This window comes from Gopherus evgoodei, chromosome 2 (assembly GCF_007399415.2).
Source record: "Gopherus evgoodei ecotype Sinaloan lineage chromosome 2, rGopEvg1_v1.p, whole genome shotgun sequence".
NCBI lineage: Eukaryota > Metazoa > Chordata > Testudines > Testudinidae > Gopherus > Gopherus evgoodei.
In genome coordinates this window covers 38,798,167-38,818,191 of record NC_044323.1, presented here as the reverse complement: position 1 = coordinate 38,818,191, position 20,025 = coordinate 38,798,167, and the positions used below count along the sequence as shown (strand labels likewise).

The following is a 20,025-nucleotide window of genomic DNA, read 5'->3' as shown; positions in this document are numbered from 1 at the left end:
TATTATTTCCTTTTTGCTATGAATGTAATGTCCTTATACTGTACATCTGTCCCCTTACAGTAAAGTTTAAAATGTGTTTTAACACACTTTTCTCCAGTTTCCTAACAAAGCTTTGTTAGTTTAGTGGTAGGAACACTCAAATCTGTCTAGTCCTATTCAGAAAGTGTTTCCATGGGTACTTATTTATCATGTACCCATGCAACCCAATCAAGACTAAAATAAGAACCACACCCTTTCCTGTGTTGTACTGATAAGGAGGGAGAAGAAAGCCTGGGCAGATGTTTTCCTCCAGTGCACTGTCTAGTAGTATGACTGGAGTAACTGGAGTCCTCAAGAGACCACTTAGAGTAGGATCCAGATTTCCCTAGGTGAGGTGATCTCTTGGTGCTAACCATGCTCAGATCCTAGAGGGTAGGCTGAAATGTGTATCATACCCTTCCCTCTTACCTCTCTTGAAATGATCAGTAAATGTAACTGGGAATGCATTCTGCTTAGTGTGGCAGACCTGAGTTTAAATGCCTGCTCCACATCAAGCAGAGTGGGGGACTGACTCTGAGTCTCTACATCCCAGCTGAATGCTCTAACCACAGGTCTAACAGTTATAAGGGAGGCACCCACCAATCCCCGTTTGTTTGGTTTTTTTAATCTAGCCTTTCATTTGCTTTGCTTTTATGTTAAAAAAGTTCCTGACAACAAAACAAATTAGTTCATTTCAGGTTCAACAAGATATTTTGTTGAACCTGAAATTAAACCTTCATTGACTTTTTCAATTTACCAACATTTCTCACAATTTTCCAATTGGGGTTGTTGAACCAATTTTTTGAAAGGCTTAGCAAATGGAAAAATCAGTTATTTGCCCAGCTCCAGATGTAATGTTACCAGCTGTAGGATTCTGAGGTCAGTTGAAGAATGGGCACAAGAAATTCGACCATTAATTTATGGCTGATCTCATAGTGCAATAATCATAAAACTACAGACGCTTTCCAAATCTGCATAGACTAGCACACTGTATTTTTCGGTGATATTGCCATTTCTATGGAGGTTAGGTTCTGTGATGAAGAGGGATAGCAAGCACTGTATTGCAATATGGAATCCTAAATAACAAGTGCAAAAGAGCAGCAATGAGGGAGAGGATGTGGCCTTTTTACAAAATCTACTGTAAACCTTTTATATGAAATGACATTTCCCCCTTTTATGTTTCAAGCATTCCAGGAGTATGGTCTAAATTTGAGATCAAAATTATATTTACAGAAGATGAAAGTGACTTAATAACAAACAAGGATGTCATGAAATATCATAACTGGGAGCTGCAGAAAATAGCAAAATATCCTCTGACTTAGGAGGAAAAAAAGCTATGCTATAGCTAAAACATGTGTCTTGTCTTTTTATTTCTGATAGATAAAAAGAGACTGTTGAGGACATAAGGTATTCTTTTAGGCCTCTGTAGGAACACTTTTATGAGGGGCAGCAGGTCAAGAAAAGCCCAGATTGGTTTCCTGCTTCCGATGGAAACACAGTGTGCTGCTGACACTTTGGTGTACACACAAGCTCTATACAGATCTTATACCTCATGGTGTTTTCTGCAGGAGGACAGAATTTTTTCCCCTTTATTTCATTCTTTAGAGACTATAGCAGATTTACTGTAAAGTATATTTACTAGAAACATGCTGGGAAGGAAGAAAGGCAAACTTCAGATAAAAGATTAGGTATAGAGTGACTGAAAATGTGAAGAAGCTAAACAGAATGTGGGACAAGTTGTGGCCTGAGGGTACGTCTTCACTACCGGCCGTATTGGCAGGTAGCGATCGATTTCTTGGGGATTGATATATCACATCTCATCTAGACGCAATATATCAATCCCCGAACATGCTCCTGTCGACTCCGGAACTCCACCAACGCAAGCGGCGGTAGCGGAGTCAACAGGGGGAGCCGCGGACATCGATCCCGCACCCTGAGGACGGTAGGTAACTCGATCTAAGCTACTTCGACTTCAGCTACATTATTCACGTAGCTGAAGTTGCGTATCTTAGATCGATCCCCTCCCCTAATGTAGACCAGCCCTGAGACTATAACTGTCTGAAGTAACAGTTTTAGGATAGCATAAGCTGATATCAGTATTTGAGTGTATGGGGTTGTAGTATAAGCAAAATCATTATAGTTTTTTTTATAAGAAATTCCCATCAATTCAAGTCATGTCATTTCATAATTTTAGAACAGAACAACCAGATCCTGGTGCTGAAACCATTAGTTGTCTTTCTGAATACGGAATCCAGTATTCATATTTTTAAGGACTGAGGGAAAGAAGTGTCTTGTGAAATGGTACACTTTTTTTCTTTTCTTTTCTTTTTTTCAGGCTATTACGTGTGTGTGACAGCTAATGACAACACATTATACAAAAGTGCTTATCTTAACAGCTCCATGTATCACTGCTTTGGCAAGAATTGCCATTTTCAATTTTATTACTCCATGGCAGATAGCAGTGTTCTCAAAGTGGTACTGTATACTAATAAGGTAAGGAGAAACTTTCATTCATTTTCAGACTGTAAAGAAATGAAAGTCCTGCTCTGGTCAGTCAAAAAACCGGGAAGCCTTGTCTGGTAGTATGTCTTCATAGCCCACATTTAGGGACAGACTAGGGGCCAGATCCTCAAATGTTGTAAATCACTATAGCTCTGTTGAACTTCGTGGAGCTGCAGTGATTTAAACCAGGGGAGGACCTGGGAACATGATTTTTAAATCCTAGGACGTACTTTGATTGTCTCAGCTGAAATGTAAGGCTTTCTGGGATTTCCAGGGAGCAGACGACAGCAGCATCTTTGGCGCCCTTTAAAATGATGTAATGTGTGCTTCCTTCCATGCTGGGCTAGGTCCCTTTGGGGAAAGTGATGCCACCTGCATTGCAGCTGGAGGCTCAGACTGTGCCTGTCCCCTGTGCAGAGGCAGTAGAAAGCAAAGATTCTTGCATCAGACATCCACCACAAAGTTGGGAGCAACTCCTGCACCAACTGGCCACATTTTTTACTTCATTCTATAACACAGTTACCTTTTTCCTGCGATGAGCAATCACAACAAATAATGCTGGGTGCTAACTTTAATGTCAAACTACATTATAAATACTGGCTCAGGCTCCTGTACTGTTCTGTTTGACCCCACCTCATCTGTAACAAGGACACATTCTGTGGTTGGGATGCCACTGAAAATCCTTAGAAAATCTCTCCCTTGTAATATTCGTGTCAAAAACTTAATATTGATGCTACTGTACAATTACTCACTCAAGGCTTGAGCACTGCAGCTGGTCTCATTAACTCGTGGCTCTCTATATTTTAATGATGGGACTAAAGAAATTAAATTGTCACTTGACACAGCAAGTATCATAAAGGGGGAGAGTTTTGTCATGCTGCATTCACAAGGCTTACATATGAAATAGCATTGCCCAGTCGTGGTGTCTCGTGATCTGTGGGGCTGTCTTCATGTACAGCACTGCAGCAGCACTGGTGTAGCTGCACCATTGTTGTGCTTCAGTGATGATGCTCCTATGCCAATGGGAGAGTGTCTCCCATCGGTGTATTTAATTCACCTCCATAGGAGGTGATAACCACATTGATGGGAGAAGCAACCCTGTTAACACAGCGCTATGTACGCAAAGGGGTGGAGGTGGTGGTTGGTGTAACAATGTTGCTTGGGGCTGTGGATTTTTCACACCCTTCAGTGATGCAGTTATACCGACATATGTCTGTAGTGTAGACCTGACCTGAATATAGTAATGGGTAGCAGGAACTCTTGAATGTTAATCCTAGCTCCCCCACAAACTCATTATGTAGCCATGGGCAAGGCACTAGATCTTTTCTGTCTCAGTTCCTTATCTGTAAAATAGGGATACTAATATTTATCTATCATACGGCGTTGTATCAGGGTACTGCAGTGTAGTGAGCATTCCAGGCCAGGATTTAGGAAGCCCCTACCTACTAACACTAGACACAGAGTCTGTGTATCCCCATTTATGTTAATTCCAACGGCGTTCCATCTCCCTGCCATCCATGGAGGTCGATCTATCAACTTAAGTAGATCTTCTCAAGTACTTAAAATTATGCAAAAGCTTAAGTGTTTTGCTGGATTCGGGCTTTGTTATTTTTAACTGGTTTAATTTTTCCTTTTTTCTCCCTGCTTAAGGGAGAGAATAGGGGAAGAAGGACAGAAAGGTCAGTCTCCAGAACACAGGGAACTGAATCTAATTAATTGATAATAGGCTCACTGATATGCACACTCAAAGATATTTTATCGACAGTCCCTATATCAATTTGACCTACTCTGGTTCCACAATTTATCTTGTCCTTTTGATGTTCTAATTATTGCATTTTTCTTACAGTCAAAATGTATTTACTGTATGTGAGTTTAGTTGGAACTGCCATGAGCTGTTAATCAAATTGAAAGACTCTGCATAAAAGACTCTTCAGCTTGGGAGCTTACTGCTTAATATTTAAGGTGGGGGAAACAATCCATACACAGTGCTATTCAGACATTTAGGCCTGGTCTACATTACAAACTTAGGTCAACATAAGCCACATTAAGTCAATCTAATAATGTATGTGTCCACGCTATTGAGTCCCTTCCACCAACCTAAGTGGCCTGTAAAGTTGACTTCTGTACTCCATCTCTGTGAGAGGTGTAGTGCTTGATTCGACATCCACGGGACAACATGGGGATAGTGTAAACACTGCATTGTGTAATTCAAATGAGTTGGCCTCCAGGAGGTGTCCCACAGTGCTCCACTTTGACTGTTCTAGAGAGCACTTTCAACTCCACTGCATGTCAGCCAGTTACGCAGTAAACAGCTGCTCCCCTGTTAAAGCCCTGGGAACTTTCGAATTTTCATTTCCTGTTTGATCAGCATGGAGCGCTCACCAGCCCAGCTGATCATGGAGACTCAAGACCGCAGATTCACTCCAGCATGGAGTACACATAAGGTGATGAATCTTATTGCTGTGTGGGGAGAAGAGTCTGTGCGGGCAATGCTCTGATCCAGCAGAAGAAACGCTGACAGCTATGCCAAGATTGCATGATGCATGAAGGAAAAGGGCTATCCCAAGGACACATAGCAGTCCGCATGAAAATAAAGGAACTTCGGCAAGCATGCCGGAAGACAAGGGAGGTGAACAGTTGCTCTGGTTCTGCCCCACAGACAGGCTTTTATGAGGAGCATAAAACTGCAGTTTTCAGCAGAGACCTCACCACTACCCCAAAATGCTCCGTGGATACCTCCCACGCGCCCCGGGCTACCTCAAACAACAATGAGGAGGACGTTGTTGATGAGGAGAATCTAAGCCAGGAAAGTGGAGCATCCATTCTCCTTGACAGCCAAGAACTGTTTTAACCCTGAAGCTCATCCCTTCACAGGACCAGTTGTGGCAGTGTGATGCCAGGGAAGACACCACATTTCCAATCAAACTGTAGGAGTTACATGTTACTGTTTAATATAAACAAAGAAGTGGATGTGGTAGGTATCAGTGGTCACTCCAGCTATGCAGAAGGTGCTCTCAGAAAAAGACAGTTTATGTGCATGGGCCCGGAAATCCTCCATGGAGATCTCTAGGAAGCTTTCATGGAGGTACTCTACAATCCTTTGCAGAAGGCTTCTGGGAAGGGTTGCCTTATTTCATCCACCACGGTAGGAGACTTTCACATGCCACTACAATATTAACTCTGCTGGCATCATTACAGCGCACAGCATTGCAGCATAAAGACCAGGTCTCTACCCAGATGCTTGCAGCATCTGCTCTCTTGCTGCCTCTGTTACCCTCAGGAGAGTTATATCGCATAGGGTCACCTAGGGGAAACAGGGAAGTTTTCAATGCTAGCCATTAACCTGCAGATAATTCAACAAGTAATCTGCCCTCTGTTTGGTGAAATATGGGTCACACAACCACGCTTTCCCAAACATGCATGGTTGTGGTTGCAAGCAACATTGAAAAAAAAAAAAGGGCGGGAGGGGGATGGCTTTCAGTTTGTCTCCTTCCCCACCCAACCCAAGCCCAGTGCCACTTTTGTAAAAAAAAACAAATTATTTGGAAGGCTTTACATTGGTGCCTGTCCTCAAGCACCAAGGAAAGGAGCTTTTCTCAAGTTCCAACTTGAGATCCCAAGGATGTCTTCACAAAAGCAGCAGCACAAGACTTCTTGCCCATGCCTTGTGGCCTTACTCACCATGGCTGAAGCAGCAAACCAGCTCCTGCAATAGCCAGTGGTTGTGATTACATTGTGGCTTACAGTGAAGTGTATTGAGGGGTGATTTTTTAAATAAAAAAAATGAACCTTGCACCAGAAAAAATGAATGAACTGTCAATGCTACCCTTGTGCTTTGCATTCCTTGCAGCTGAAACCTTGTCCATTGGAACATCCTCCACACTGGGACAGAGACTTTCCTAGAGTAGAAGACAGAAAAAGAAGACTTGGGAGGACATGTTGAGTGAGTTAATGCGTGCCTTCGAGAGTGACAAGACAGAGCTCCGTGCATGGAGGATTACAATGTCCGAGGACATGGACATGGACAGGGAAGACAGGAGAGCATGCACAAAACAAGAATGTGCCACGCAGGAAGAGATGCTGTGGATTATGAAAGAGCAATCTGATATGTTGAGGCATCTGACTGAGGTTCAAGAAAGGCAGCTGGAGGCTAGAGTCCCTTTGCAGCTGAACCTGCTGCCATCTTTGCCCAGTTCTACATCATCCTCCTCCAAAGTCCTATGAGGTAGTGTGTGTGTGTGTTGGGGAGGGAGGGATTCAGTATCCCTTGCACTCAACACCAGAGGAGGCTACAAGGACTAGAAGGCACCCATTCCCACACCTTTGTTTGTTATTACAGTGCGTCTGTAAGCAAGCTGTCCTTGTTTCTCCCTCCACAGTGTTATCAGTCCTTTTGCCCCAGGTTATCTTACTTTTCTTTGCTGTCTCTGTGTGTTTCTGAGCATAATAAAACTTAATAGATTGAGGAGAAAAGGCTCTTTATTCATTCAACACGTGGTGCTTGGTGGGTGTGGAGTTTACAGGTCAGAAAATACAATGGAGGGGACAGTTTGGTAAGGAATAACACAGATAAGTGTCACATTGCTCTGGCTCATTGCTGAAACTGGTATTCAAAGCCTCATGGAGATGCAGAGCTCTTTGATGCTCTTCTTATTGCCCTGGTGCCTGGCTGCTCAAAATTGGCTGCCAAGCAATCTGTCTCAACCCTTCACCCTGGCGGAAACTTTTCTCCCTTTGTTTCACAGATATAATGGAGCACACAGCAGACAGCAATAACAATGGGGATATTGCTTTCACTGAGATCTAACCTAGTAAGCAAACTGTGCCAGCAGTCTTTTAAACATCCAGAGGCACATTCTACCACCATTCCGCACTAGCTCAGCCTATGGTTGAACCGCTCCTTACTGCTGTCCAGGCTGCTTGTGTATGGCTTCATGAGCCAGGGAAGCAAGGGGTACATTGGATCTCCCAGGATCATGATTGCCATTTCAACATCACCAATGGTTATTTTGCAGTCTGGAAAGGAACCTAAAGATGCATGCATCATGCATCTTTCCCGACCATCTCATGTTGATGTCAGTGAAAAGGCCCCAGTGATCCACCAGCCCTTGCAACAACACTGAGAAATACCCCTTTCAGTTTATGTATTCTTTGGCAAGGTGGTCTGGTGCCAAGATAGGGATACGCATTCTGTCTATCTTCTCAGCGCAGTTAGGGACACCCATCATGGAAAAAACATTCTCTATGTCCTGCACACTGCCCAGAGTCACTACTCTTCTTAGCAGAAGTCTGTTGATGGCCCTGCAAACTTGTATCATAACAAATCCCACGGTAAATTTATCCACTCTGAATTAATTCCTCACTGACCAGTAGCAGTGACATTACAAGCTTCCCCAGAGCTACTGCCACCTGCTTCTCCACTGTCAGAGCAGCTCTCACTTTAGTATTGCTGTGCTTCAGGGCTAGGGAAAGCTCTTCACACAGTTCCTGGAAAGTGGCCTTATACAGTCAAAAGTTCTGCAGTAACTGCTTGTCATCCCATAGCTGCATAACGATGGAGTACCACTAGTCAGTGCTTGTTTCCTGGGCCCCAAAACAGCAGTCAACCATGTCAAGGTGATGTGTGACTGTCACTAGCAACTGTGAATTGCTCAACTCTATGTCGTCCAGCAGGGCTGCTTGCGTGGCATCACATTGTTTCGTGTAGTGGCTCCTGTATCGGCTCTGTAAATGTTGCAGGATAAGACGCGAGGTGTTTAATGCTCACAATAACAGTGTAAAGCTGAGGAGGGTCCATGCTTATCATGCTATGGCTCCACGTGAGTAACCCAGGCTTACAAAAAAAGGAGTGAAAAAGGCTTGGTTTGTTTGCTGTTGATTTCAGGGAGGGAGGGAGATAAGTGCATCATAGCATGCTAATGCCATGTTCCCATAGTCACTCACACCAATGTTTTGGTCCCATAAGGCATTGCAAGCCCAACCCAAAATTCCACTCGGCTATGTGCACTGTGGGATAGCTACTCACAGAGAAGTGCTCAGTGCATAGATGCAAGCCCTGCTAGTGAGGATGCACTTTGCCAACGTGATGAGCATAGTGTGGACACGCAAGATCAACTTTCTTAAATCGGAGGCTTGATGTCAACTTACATGAAGTCAACTAACTTTGTAGTGTAGACATGTCCTAAGGCTATGTCTATACTACAGACCTTACAGCAGCGCAACTGCAGCACTGTAAGGCCTCCTGTGTAGCTGCTCTATGCCAGTGGGAAAGCTCTCTCTCACCGGCATAATCAACTCTCCCCCTGAAACGAATGGCGGTAGCTCCTGCCAGCACTGTGCTATCCACACCAGTGCTTTTGTTGGTGAAACTTATGTCGGTCGGGGTGTGTATGTGTGTGCGTGTTTTCACAGCCCTGATTGACAAAGTTTTGCTGACATAAGTGTTAGTGTAGACAAAGCCTAAACTCTTGATGAAAAAGAGCAAGTGTTCAAAATTGGCCCCAAAAAAGAGCCACAGAAACATCAGGAAATTCGAATGGTTCCACGTGTAAAAGCCAGCAAAGCTGTTGAACTGCAGGACAATGTGCAAAAGGAACTGACAATTAGATGATTTCTTACTAAATTACATTTTTTAATCCCTAGAAGTGAGTGCAGAGTGTTATCCAAGGCTGGATCTCTGGAAAAGAGGAAAGATGAAGTTACAAAAGCTCTTAGCTTGTCAACAGAAAATAGAGCTTTTCACCTCTGAATCAGTTTCAATATGGCTTATATTTAGAGACAGCTAATTGATCCCATCTGATGACTCTTGGTGTCTTAGGTGGCTGATGTGAAATGAGCAGGTCTCAGTCCAGTTCTTAGAGGACAAGTGTATGCATCATTAAAGCTGCCGTCATCCTTGCTAGCTATCTCAGCAGAGGCTAAGGATTGAATGGACACTGCAATTCTTTTATCCTGCAGATCTGGAAACCCGTTCACAGGATGAAGTAGAGAAACTTACATTTCTGTCTGTTGCACATAGAGAAGGACAGAGAAAATATTGTATAAACCGCTCCCTCCAATGTGCACAGCACCCATCTCAATACATTCAGAGACAATATAGTGATAGTACTTGCCACTTGTAGATTGTCTTCCACTTTAAGGCATTTAGAATCATTAATATCATCCTCAACTCCGTAAAATAGGTGAGCACCATTACCCCAATTTACAGATTGGGAAACTGAGACATGTAGAGAATAAAGCCCCACTCCTGCAAAGATTTACAAATATGCGTAACTTTAGGCATTGTGTCCCATTGCCTTCAGTTGGACTACTCGCTGTGCATAAAGTTAAGTTCCTAAGTCTTTGTGGAATTGGAGACTAACTGACTGACTTAAGCTCACACAGGAAATTTGTGGCAGAGTCTGTCAGTCCTGCCTCCAAATCATGTGCTTTCACTGCAGAAGTTGTATCCTCTAGAAGTAAAACTAGGACAAAGGGGTTGAAAATTGAAAGAACTGAGCAGTAACTGATTGTGTTGTGTGCAGATGTGATAGCCTGAACCCCAAAAGAGTGCTTTTTCTTGCAGGTTAATTTTGTTTTTCCGGATATAAGTCTGAGAGGCTGAGACACCAGCTCATCAAAGGCAATACTTTTAAAAAGGCAGAGAAGAGCCCTGATGAGGAAAGAACAAAAGCAGCTAAAATAACATTTTATTTTTGGAGTGATTTTGCTTTATTATATGGTTTACAAAGCAGGTAGAGAGAAGGCAGTAAAAGATATTTTAATTCTTAACCTTCCATCAGGTTTATATGTGAAGGCATGTCCTCACCCACATGCACAGAAGTATCTTCAAATGTTCAATAACATTTACAAAAAACTCCCCTGCAGGCATAGTGAAAAATGGTCCCTTAGTCATCATGGGGGGGGAAACAAGTATTTGTTCCATATTACTCACTGAAATGAAAGTAGCAGGGGGGGGGATAAGTGCAGTCACCACAGCTGTTTGTGTGAGTGCACCTGTAGAGAGATGTCAAAAAATGATTTTTTTTATTTTTATAACTGGAATTCAGAAGGAAATAGTTCAGGAAAAAGATATGGTTATCTCTGCCAACTCTAAATGTCTCTTACTCCCTTCTCTCCCTTGGAGTCCAGGCCGGAAGAGTAATGTAAAGATTACAAATGAAAACATGCAGTCATGTTTCCTCATGGAAAGTGATGGGGCAGACAGGAAGTTCTGGTTGTGGTATGAAAAGAGCAAGGGGAAAAAAAGTCCAGATAACTCATAGGGAGATAAACTTTTCTTTGTAACGTCTTATTCTACATCTGACAGGAGGAACAAGTACTGTGGGAAACTAACACATCGACTAACAATGAGTGGGTCAGAGCAGATGTGCAGGTGCCAGCAAGTCTGAAAAAATTAAAGGTATGAGTGAAAAAGGCAAGCACTTGTCTTCTGAAAATGCATAATTTTTGTTATTGTTTCTAAAGCTTCTTGGAAACTAAGATAACTTACTAAAATCATGTTTATTCTCAGTGGCTCTCTGATTTTAACTGGGTGCAACGTAGGCTATGGTTATAGTTCCACAGAAAACAATCTAACAAAGCACTTCCTGCAGCCATAGCTTTAATTACAAATGTGTAAAAGATGTATCCCCATACAGTAGTCAGCTTGGCCCTGATTCTTCTCTCACTTCTTACACCATTTAACACTAGTGGAACTCCAGTAATTTCTGTGGAGTTACTCCTGATGAACACCAGTGTCAGTGGGAGGAGATAGCCCCTTTGATTCTTTTGGTTCAAAGAAGAATGCAAATTTTTCCAGTATTTAGTTCTTAAAATCTTCAGTGAATTATATGGTCTCTCTTCTAATTTTGTTTGAGTAATATTGTATTTGTTCTGGTATTTTATAAGTAAGGTATTTGCAAACCCCATCAATTTAAAAAAAAAAGACTTCTGGGGAAAGACAGAATATTTGGTTATTGAAAAGTATCTAAACAATCAGTTTCCCTAGTTTGTAGGTGTACTAGAATGAATTCATTTCATGAGCAAATCACAACAAAGCCTTTGCATTGCATAGATTATGTGCCAAGGAACTGTAAAGTAACAAAGCTGAATTAAGCTGAATAAAGAACAAGGCTTATGTCCTATGGGTTATTACATAAAAAACAACAAACAAAACCCTCACATTGAATTTGTACTCAAAAGTTAGGAAATGCCAGAATTAAGGTTGCCTGTACAACTTTATTTTGCGTCCCTTGTGCATATGCATTATCATAGGTGCCAACTCTGTGGGTGCTCCTGAGCTGGAGCACTCACGTAACAAAATTAGTGTGTGCTTAGCACACACTGGCAGCCAAGCTCCCCCCAGCACCTCCCACCCACTGGCAGCCCTGCTGAACTGTTCTGCGGCATGCAGGAGGCTCTGTGAGGGAGGGGCAGGAGCGGGGATGGAGTGTGCTCGGGGGAGAGGATGGGAAGAGGTGGGGCGGGATGGGATGGGGTGGGGTGGGGTGGGGATTAGGAGGAGGAGTTGAGTGGGGGCAGAGCCTGGGGTAGAGCAGGGTTTGAGTACTCCCTGTGTAGAGAAGAAGTCAGGGCCTAAGTGCATTATGATCATCTTTAATTTCATGATAAAATACAATTTTTTCTGCATAGTCCTCTACCTGTCGGGTAACCGGTAGCTCTGAGGCATGGAGGAGCTGCATCTTATTAATGAAACAGTTGTAAAAAAAAATTAACATGGGCAATACATTTTTCTCTAGCCACACTCTTGGAAGCAGCTGAACCTTTGAAATAAAATTCATTGTGAAGCAGACACCCAGCATGGGAAATTTCAGCCTAAACAGTTTGTTTGGCAAAGATACAAGTAGCTAAAATATAAGAGTCTTATAAAGGGCAGCTACCTGTACCATCTATAATAAATCTTTTACATTTTGTGAAAGAAAAATCCGTTTTCCTTTGTAAGTTCATATATTTACACAAATATTTTAACCAATAACAATTCTCACAGCTTGTGTTTGAAGGAACTATTCAGAGCAGGACAGGGTTTATCTGTCTGGATAACCTCCAGTTCTCAGACTGGGCCACAGAATCACCGGAGCTCTGCTCCCCAGAGGAGTTCACCTGTGCCAATGGCCAGGGTGTTGCCAGTGGATCAGCCTGTGATTACCAGCTGGACTGTTCTGATGGAAGTGATGAAGATCCAACAGCTTGTTGTAAGTCAGGAGTCAGCAACCTTTCTGAAGTGGTGTGCCGAGTCTTCATTTATTCATTCTAATTTAAGGTTTTGTGTGCCAGTAATATATTTTAACATTTTTAGAAGGTCTCTTTCTATAAGTCTATGATATATAACTAAACTATTGTTGTATGTAAAGTAAATAAGGTTTTTAAAATGTTTAAGAAGCTTCATTTAAAATTAAATTAAAATGCAGAGCCCCCGGATCGGTGGCCAGGACCCGGGCAGTGTGAGTGCCACTGAAAATCAGTTCGCATGCTGCCTTTGGCACGTGTGCCATAGGTTTGCCTACCCCTGTTGTAATTGAATTAAGTTGTTTTATAAAGAGAGGATGCCAAAAAGCACTGTGGTATAGTAGGATAACATGCTGTCATTCAGTCACAGACTGATGAAATTAGAGAAAAATTCAAATTTGAGATGAAATTAGAGCAAAATCTAAACCCAGATTTAAAAAAAAATACCTAAGAGATATATAAATAATTGGGGAGAAGTCTGAAACACAAACATCATACAAATCTCTGTGCTCCTCCAAACTATTTAGGATTCATTATCTGGATCTGAATCTTGCTGCTGGGGCCTAGATAGATAGGAGTAGAAACAAGTGGAAAGAAAGATGGTGTGATCAGTTATAAAAAATTTTACACAATCTTATAAATCATCCAAACCGTCTGGATGAAAGCTGCTATATAAACAAGATACTATTATTATCAGTTTTCTATCCAGTTCTTCTCTAGTTATGATACAAATGTTCAAGGGAACATTTTCCCCTCGCTGTCAGTGGCTCTGCTGATACAGGGCTTAAAGCCTTGGCAGCGCTTTAACGTTGGCTGTGTACCGGCCCATACCGGCAGCCACTTTCTTACTGGTACACAGTATCATCCCGTACCGGCTTACTTTCACCTCTGGACCTAAGCACACATTAAATAAAAAGGGAGTTAAGATAGAACCTTCTGGAATTCTACCTGAGGTGGTTTTTCTGTCATTCTGTAAAATATTTAGTCAGCATTAGCGCTGTCTTGATTCCATATAGACTCTTAAAAAAGGGAAATCTATATCCAAATTTAAAATCCAAGCAGTGAAGACAGCCTATTGTAATAGAAAGAAAGAAAGCTTGAAGCATAGGCCTGGGGCCTGAACTAAAGTCAGCAAAAGTTATGCTATGAGCAACAGTCTGGCCATGTCAAAAGCAGATGCTTGCCTGCAAGCCAGCGTCCAGTACACAAATTTGGCACCAGTATTGCTTGCATTTCTAAAACACACTGAATAAGTAAACACATTCCACCAGGCCAGCACAAGAACACCCCAACCTAGCACAAGATAAAATGATTTGACAAAAGTGATGAATAGTAATATTTTGTCTAAAAGCTTAGGAGTGAAAGTACAAAGACAGGTGGTGATTAGGAATGTTTTGTCTGTAACATCAGGAGGAAAGTACAAGGGAGGTAACAATAATGTCATAAAATGTGTAAGGTAATATGTAAGCTGTTGATCCTAGATTGTTTGTCTATAAATGTTGGAATACCTCACCTTAACCCTTTGTCCAGCCTAGGAAAGTGGAAAGTCCTCCCACTGACTGAGCTGTGTCCATTGTCATGGGCACATATGTCGTAGTATCCTTGTAGAGTCTGCCAGATGCAATTACCATGCTTTGTTGACAATAAACCTGGCCAGGCACCTTTGCTACTTAAGTCTTGTGATCATTGGGCAGTTCGATTGAGGTCTGCTGTGCCAACTATCAGAGCAGAGCTGGGGCAGCACACAAAAAACACACACACACACACAGCCGAACATCTAACACCACTTATGTAATTAAACAGGGATTTTAGGTTTGGACAGGAATGTCCCTTAAAAGATGAGACTTCTGGCTAATGTATAAATATTCTAACACTTGGATAATGCTATACAAATTAGTAATATCGTTGCACAGTCACTTACTATGGAAAGTCTTTTTGATTAGTACCGTGTCGCCCATGCACTGTGAGCTTGTCCACATGGACATTAGTGCATGGCAAGTCAGGGTGTGAATGTACGGTGCACTAGCCTGCTGTTCACTAAGTTATCATGTGGACCCTGTTACCACATTCAGCTTGTGTAGTGTACTTGAGCTGCTGCTGTTAGTACTCTTAGTGTGTTGTTCCAGGGGCCACATGGCCAATTATTGTGTGGCAAACTAGTATGCTATAGATTTAAACTCTGGCTTGCTGTGTACTAGCTGACTGTGTAGACAAGTCTACAGTTTCTCATGCAGAAGATCTTTGCCAGGGTTTGGAGGAGGAGGTGGGGGGCAGAGGAAATAGATAGTTATTTAAGTAAAGCAAATCTAAATGCATTCTTCTTTTTTTTTTCATACTGCCCACATCAAATGACTGCCTAAGTAAGCATAATGCCTAGGGATCTGGGAGTTTAATTAGTACACAGCAAGATAACTTAAACTGGATAGCAATTTGCATACTCTACTTTAGTGTATTAGCAATCGAAGTCTAATTAACAAGATACCTTGTCAAAAGCCTAACCATTTCTTAATTAGATGAATTTAATAATACAAGTACCATCCTTAACTAATATACTATAGCAAATGGGGACCAGTGTATTAGATTAGAATTAAGTGTGCGTTGTAGATCTAATTCAGTGGTGCTATTTTAAGTGTTTTGTTTCTTAGCATAGGACTTATCAGTAGCTGGGAGAGCCTTTGTCTGCCTAGTGTGAGGAATTTTATTGCTGAGTCATGTGAGCAGAGCAGTACTCTATTTTATGTTTGCAAACTGCAAAAAGCAGAGCACTAAATATAATCTGGAATGATAGTTGCATGATGTAATAAATGCTTTTGGATCTTTGTCACAGCTGTGTACAATCCCTACGGTACTTTCCACAACTGTGATAAATGCCCTAAAAGATTTAGAAAGGTATAATACATTTTCAGGTTGTTGTTCTGTGCTTGAGAAGAAAACTTTGATAATGTATTATACTAATAAATTATTTAATTTGGCTATAATTCCAGAGATAGTGCCTTCTTTGAGTTAAGCAGAAAATTGAGAGAATGCAATGTTGTTATTCAGCCAGTGTTGGTCTAATCTGAAGCCATTTGGACAACTTGATTGCAGCTTAATTGCTTTGTATGTTGTGGGTAAAATTTTCTGGTATCTAAGTGATTAAGGAGCCTAAATCCCATTTTCAAAAGTGACTTAAGCACTTAGGCCTTAAATTCCATTGACTTTCAATTAATCTAAATTATTTAGGTCCATAAACATTTTACCAGACATTTTTAATGAGCTTTCTCCTGTAAGAAGTTTTCCTTTTTAGTGATTTCAGGAAGTATTTGTAACCACTTGCAAATGAATCGCCTGTTGACAGAACTCCATTAAGATTTCACCTTTAAAATCAAGAACTTCTTAATTAATACAGACTTTTCTTCTTAGAATTATGTGTATCACAACTGAGGATGGACAAACCTGTTTAGCATGTTACATACACTTTTAGAACATTGGTTATTCCCCCCTGCTTTCCCCCCAGAAAAGTGATTCAGATTGCAATAAACATACCATTCCTTCTTTTTTTTAAAAATAGGGCAGACTAGTTTACACTTGAGGAGAATAAGAGTGACAATTCCAGCGTAAAACTGTTATATATGATTTTCCTTATTCTTCTGCTTACAATAGCAAATTATACTATGTGTAACTTTGAGTCTGATTTTTGTGGATGGAAGCCATTAAACACAGAAGATGCTAAGTGGAATATAATAAAAGGAGAGACTTCCAATGACACAAAACTTCCTAACAGAGATCATACAACCAACAGTGAACACGGTGAGCCTCTCTTGCATAGTTTCCCTTCTAAAAGTGAATTTTAATGCCCATGAATGATGCCTCATTGACAGCACTGGAGACTAAAAACTACACAATATATATAACATGGATAGCATCCCTACAAGATTATTCCCTCTGTCCCCTTAATGTTCCTCAGTTGTACTTGTCCTGCGAAGTCCCCAGAGAAGTCATTGGAGTTTAGTTTCTATGCCTATACCATGATTAATTTCTTTGAGACAGCCAGTGAGGTGCTAATTAATGCTGGTTGTAATGTTGGTTTTGATTTCTTGAGCTCTTGCTTATTGGACAGAGACGGTCAACTTCTTTCATGTATACAGTAAACCACGATTATATCCAGTATTCAGACAAAGCCTATTATTTTAGTTATTTCTCAAGTAAATTTTCCACTGAAGCCAGGACTAAATCCACAGTAAATAATGTAAACAGTTTTCTTTTTCTACAGTACAGTCACACTGATCACTTCTGCGTGGGAAGGCAGAGCATGTGCAATATCCTTTGCATTGTTCTCTACCTCAGTCAGTAGCTATCTCATTACTGTTGTGCAATTTGTTCCGCAGAGGAAGAGGAATTTAAATAAAGAGGGCCATTTGCATTCTTGTGCAAAAGTAAAATGCTTTTACAAAGCATTGTGCAATACTGAAAACATCTTACATAATAACCTACAGTGTCAAGCATTCTATGATTGCAGCATTATTAATATAAAGGATTTATTATGCAATGTCCAGAGGAGAACAGACTAATTCGAAGCTTAACCACCTTTAGGGTGTGTTCCAAGTCCAGTTTTGGATAAAGCTTTCCCACTACTATTCAAATGAGTTTTAAAAAATATTAGACATATATTACATAGAAAAAACATTAAAACCATGTTAATATTGCAAAAGTCAAGCAATCAACAATTAGGGAAAGCCAGAATTTAGGTCACCTGTGCCACCTTAATTTGGCTCCCTTATGTGTATGCATTATGATACAGTTTTTAATTACATGATCCATACTGTTCTTGCCACAGGAGCCATGCCTCTTTCCGAGTACAAGGATGGGCAATTCTCACTTAATGAGCAGCTCTTCAATATTTCATTTTATTCCAAACTTTCATTATGTGGTCCCACACATTATTTCCTGCACTCCATTCAAATCCTGCAGAACTGAGAGGCACAACATAGAATTTACAGCCCAAGAAAAGGATGCTGAGGAGTTTTGAAGCCACCTTTGTGCACTCCTAATCTGGGGGGGCTGGAGGAGTCCCAGGCATAACCTGGTCAGTCTTGGGAGCCTGATTAAGTTAAAACAGCCTCCTCAGGCTACCCTATGAGTTGCAGAGATGCCTATAATTCCTGCCATGCTGTGGCCCCACCTTAACAGATCCCTCCTAACCACTGTCCATCACCATGCCTGCATGGGGGAGCCTCCCCTGGTTAGATATGAGGATTTTAGGGCCCCTTTACACTATTCTGACCCTTTTAAACAGTGTAAAGGAACTGGAGTGGGGAGGGATGAGGATCTCACTAGTAGTTCTCCATGTTTCTTCAGTTCAGCTGGGTAGATTCACTCCTGATTTATGCCAGCTCCTGTCAGCATTTAGCAGGAGGTAGGGTGCCTCTGGTTGCAATAATTCTGCCAGCAGGAAGTTATAGAAGTGTGATATGGCCACAATTTCCTTCTGCTGGGGAAGGTGAGCACTACACCTAGACCAGTGAGTAATGCTGGCTCAGTATAGGATGTGTCCTCCACAACCTCTGCTGGCAGGGCTACTATGGAGCCTCACTTACAGACTGATGCTGTCCCCCATGAATTACCAGAGAAAACACTGCCTGCTTATCAGTGAGGATGGCTTCCCTGATGCTGTAGAGAGTAGCAGGCTTTGTTTGTTTAGGAAGGTGCACCTGGCACCTCTCTGTACCAGCCGGGGTAAATCTAAACCTTTATATAATTGTGTATGTCATTATTCACTTAGGGCTGGATCCAGCCCTCTGCTCCATTCCCATGGATCACTGGGGAAATGGCTACTGTGCATAATTGTGCCAGTACAGGAACTGATTTTCTAAGATACAAGGCGATGAGTGTAATATCAGTGGGCAAGAATGAGTCCTTGGTGTTACTTTGCATAGACTTTCATGAAAAACTTTTCAGTATTCAATGAAGGCAGCATTGATGGCTTCTAAAATGTGCAGCTTCAGGGGCCCTTGAAGATGTTTATCCTACCTTTGTCTTGAGCGCATCTGTTCTAGTTCCAGTCCAAAGGCAGTTAGTTTGCCAGAATTCAGATTAGATCTTTAATTAAGCTTTCATCCCCACTAGCACAGACAACAATGTCAAGCCTGAAGACCCCAGGAGAAAATATAGCTTATTTCATTGGTTCACAACATTGTTGACATGCCTAAACACTGCTAGGCTGCCGTGGGAATTTGTTAAGGATAAACTGAATGCTGTACCTAATCTGAATTTCATTGAATTTTGATTCTAAACACTATGTACACCACTATTTAAAACCAATTAAAGTGTGTCTTTTGGAGCTCCCAGATGAGGTCTGTATTTTTTTTTTGATCTCTCAGTCTCTCAGCACTCCTAGTGGTGCACCCTTCCTGCACTCTGAGAACTGGACCCATTCCAGAAGTGGGATGTGGAGGAATGGGATAGCTGGGCAGCTGTAGTGCTTGACGGAAGAGAGAGAGAGAAGTCTGAAGTTTTCTCTCTGAGAAGGGCAGATGCAAGAAGAACCTCTCTGGAGAAGTGCTGGACCCCAGCATTTGAGCTTTCTTTGCAGATGTCCAGTGTTTGCTCCCTCAACAGTGGCCTCTGAGCACTTTCAGGCACAATGATGGGGACACCCTTAGCCTTGACTCCGAACAGCCCAGTTACATACTCTTTAGAGTGCTGGGTGCTGCTGGAGTCACTAGTTTCTTCTTCTCCCACGTCCCCCTCCCTTGTACTTAGGACTTCCCACATGGGACCACTGGGAGTAGGGGAGAGAGCTCCCTACACTCTCACCCTGTCCTTTCAGACTCATACAAGGGCAGCCAAAATTTCCCTAGTGATCTATGAGGCACTAATGGAAGAGAATGCTACTCCACTTGTTAGAATAAATGAAGGTGTTCAATATGCATGAGGAGATTTCCATGATTAAGGAAAGGCTAGTTCTCTCAGATAAATGTTCACCATTGTGGGACAGTGTTTCTAACACTTCATTGATTTTATTTTTCAGGATCATTCATTTATTTTGGAGGATCACTGCAGGCAAACACAAAACCTGTCATGTCCCACCTTCGGAGTCCTATCCTTACTAAGCTGTCCTTTGACTCTGCCCATTGTCAGGTAGCTGTTTGGTATGAATTGTGATCACTTCATGTCCTCAGGTGTTGTGTGGTGCTGCTAAATGCTGTTATAGTTGTTGTGGTTGAAAAACTGGCTCTATTTCAGTAGTGGAACAAGTGATCATTGGGCCTGATCCTTTATTCTGGCTAAGATTAATGT

The 20,025-nt window shown here is 41.8% G+C and overlaps 1 protein-coding gene across 1 annotated transcript in view; it reads left to right on the top strand.

Moving 5' to 3' along the window:
* The window catches only part of MALRD1 (MAM and LDL receptor class A domain containing 1), a 438,556-nt gene that overhangs the window by 32,530 nt on the left and 386,001 nt on the right, over positions 1 to 20,025 (top strand). The window contains 5 exon segments of the mRNA XM_030549280.1: positions 2,354 to 2,511; positions 10,829 to 10,921; positions 12,509 to 12,713; positions 16,390 to 16,536; positions 19,757 to 19,866. Coding sequence (XP_030405140.1) covers positions 2,354 to 2,511; positions 10,829 to 10,921; positions 12,509 to 12,713; positions 16,390 to 16,536; positions 19,757 to 19,866 — 713 coding nt within the window.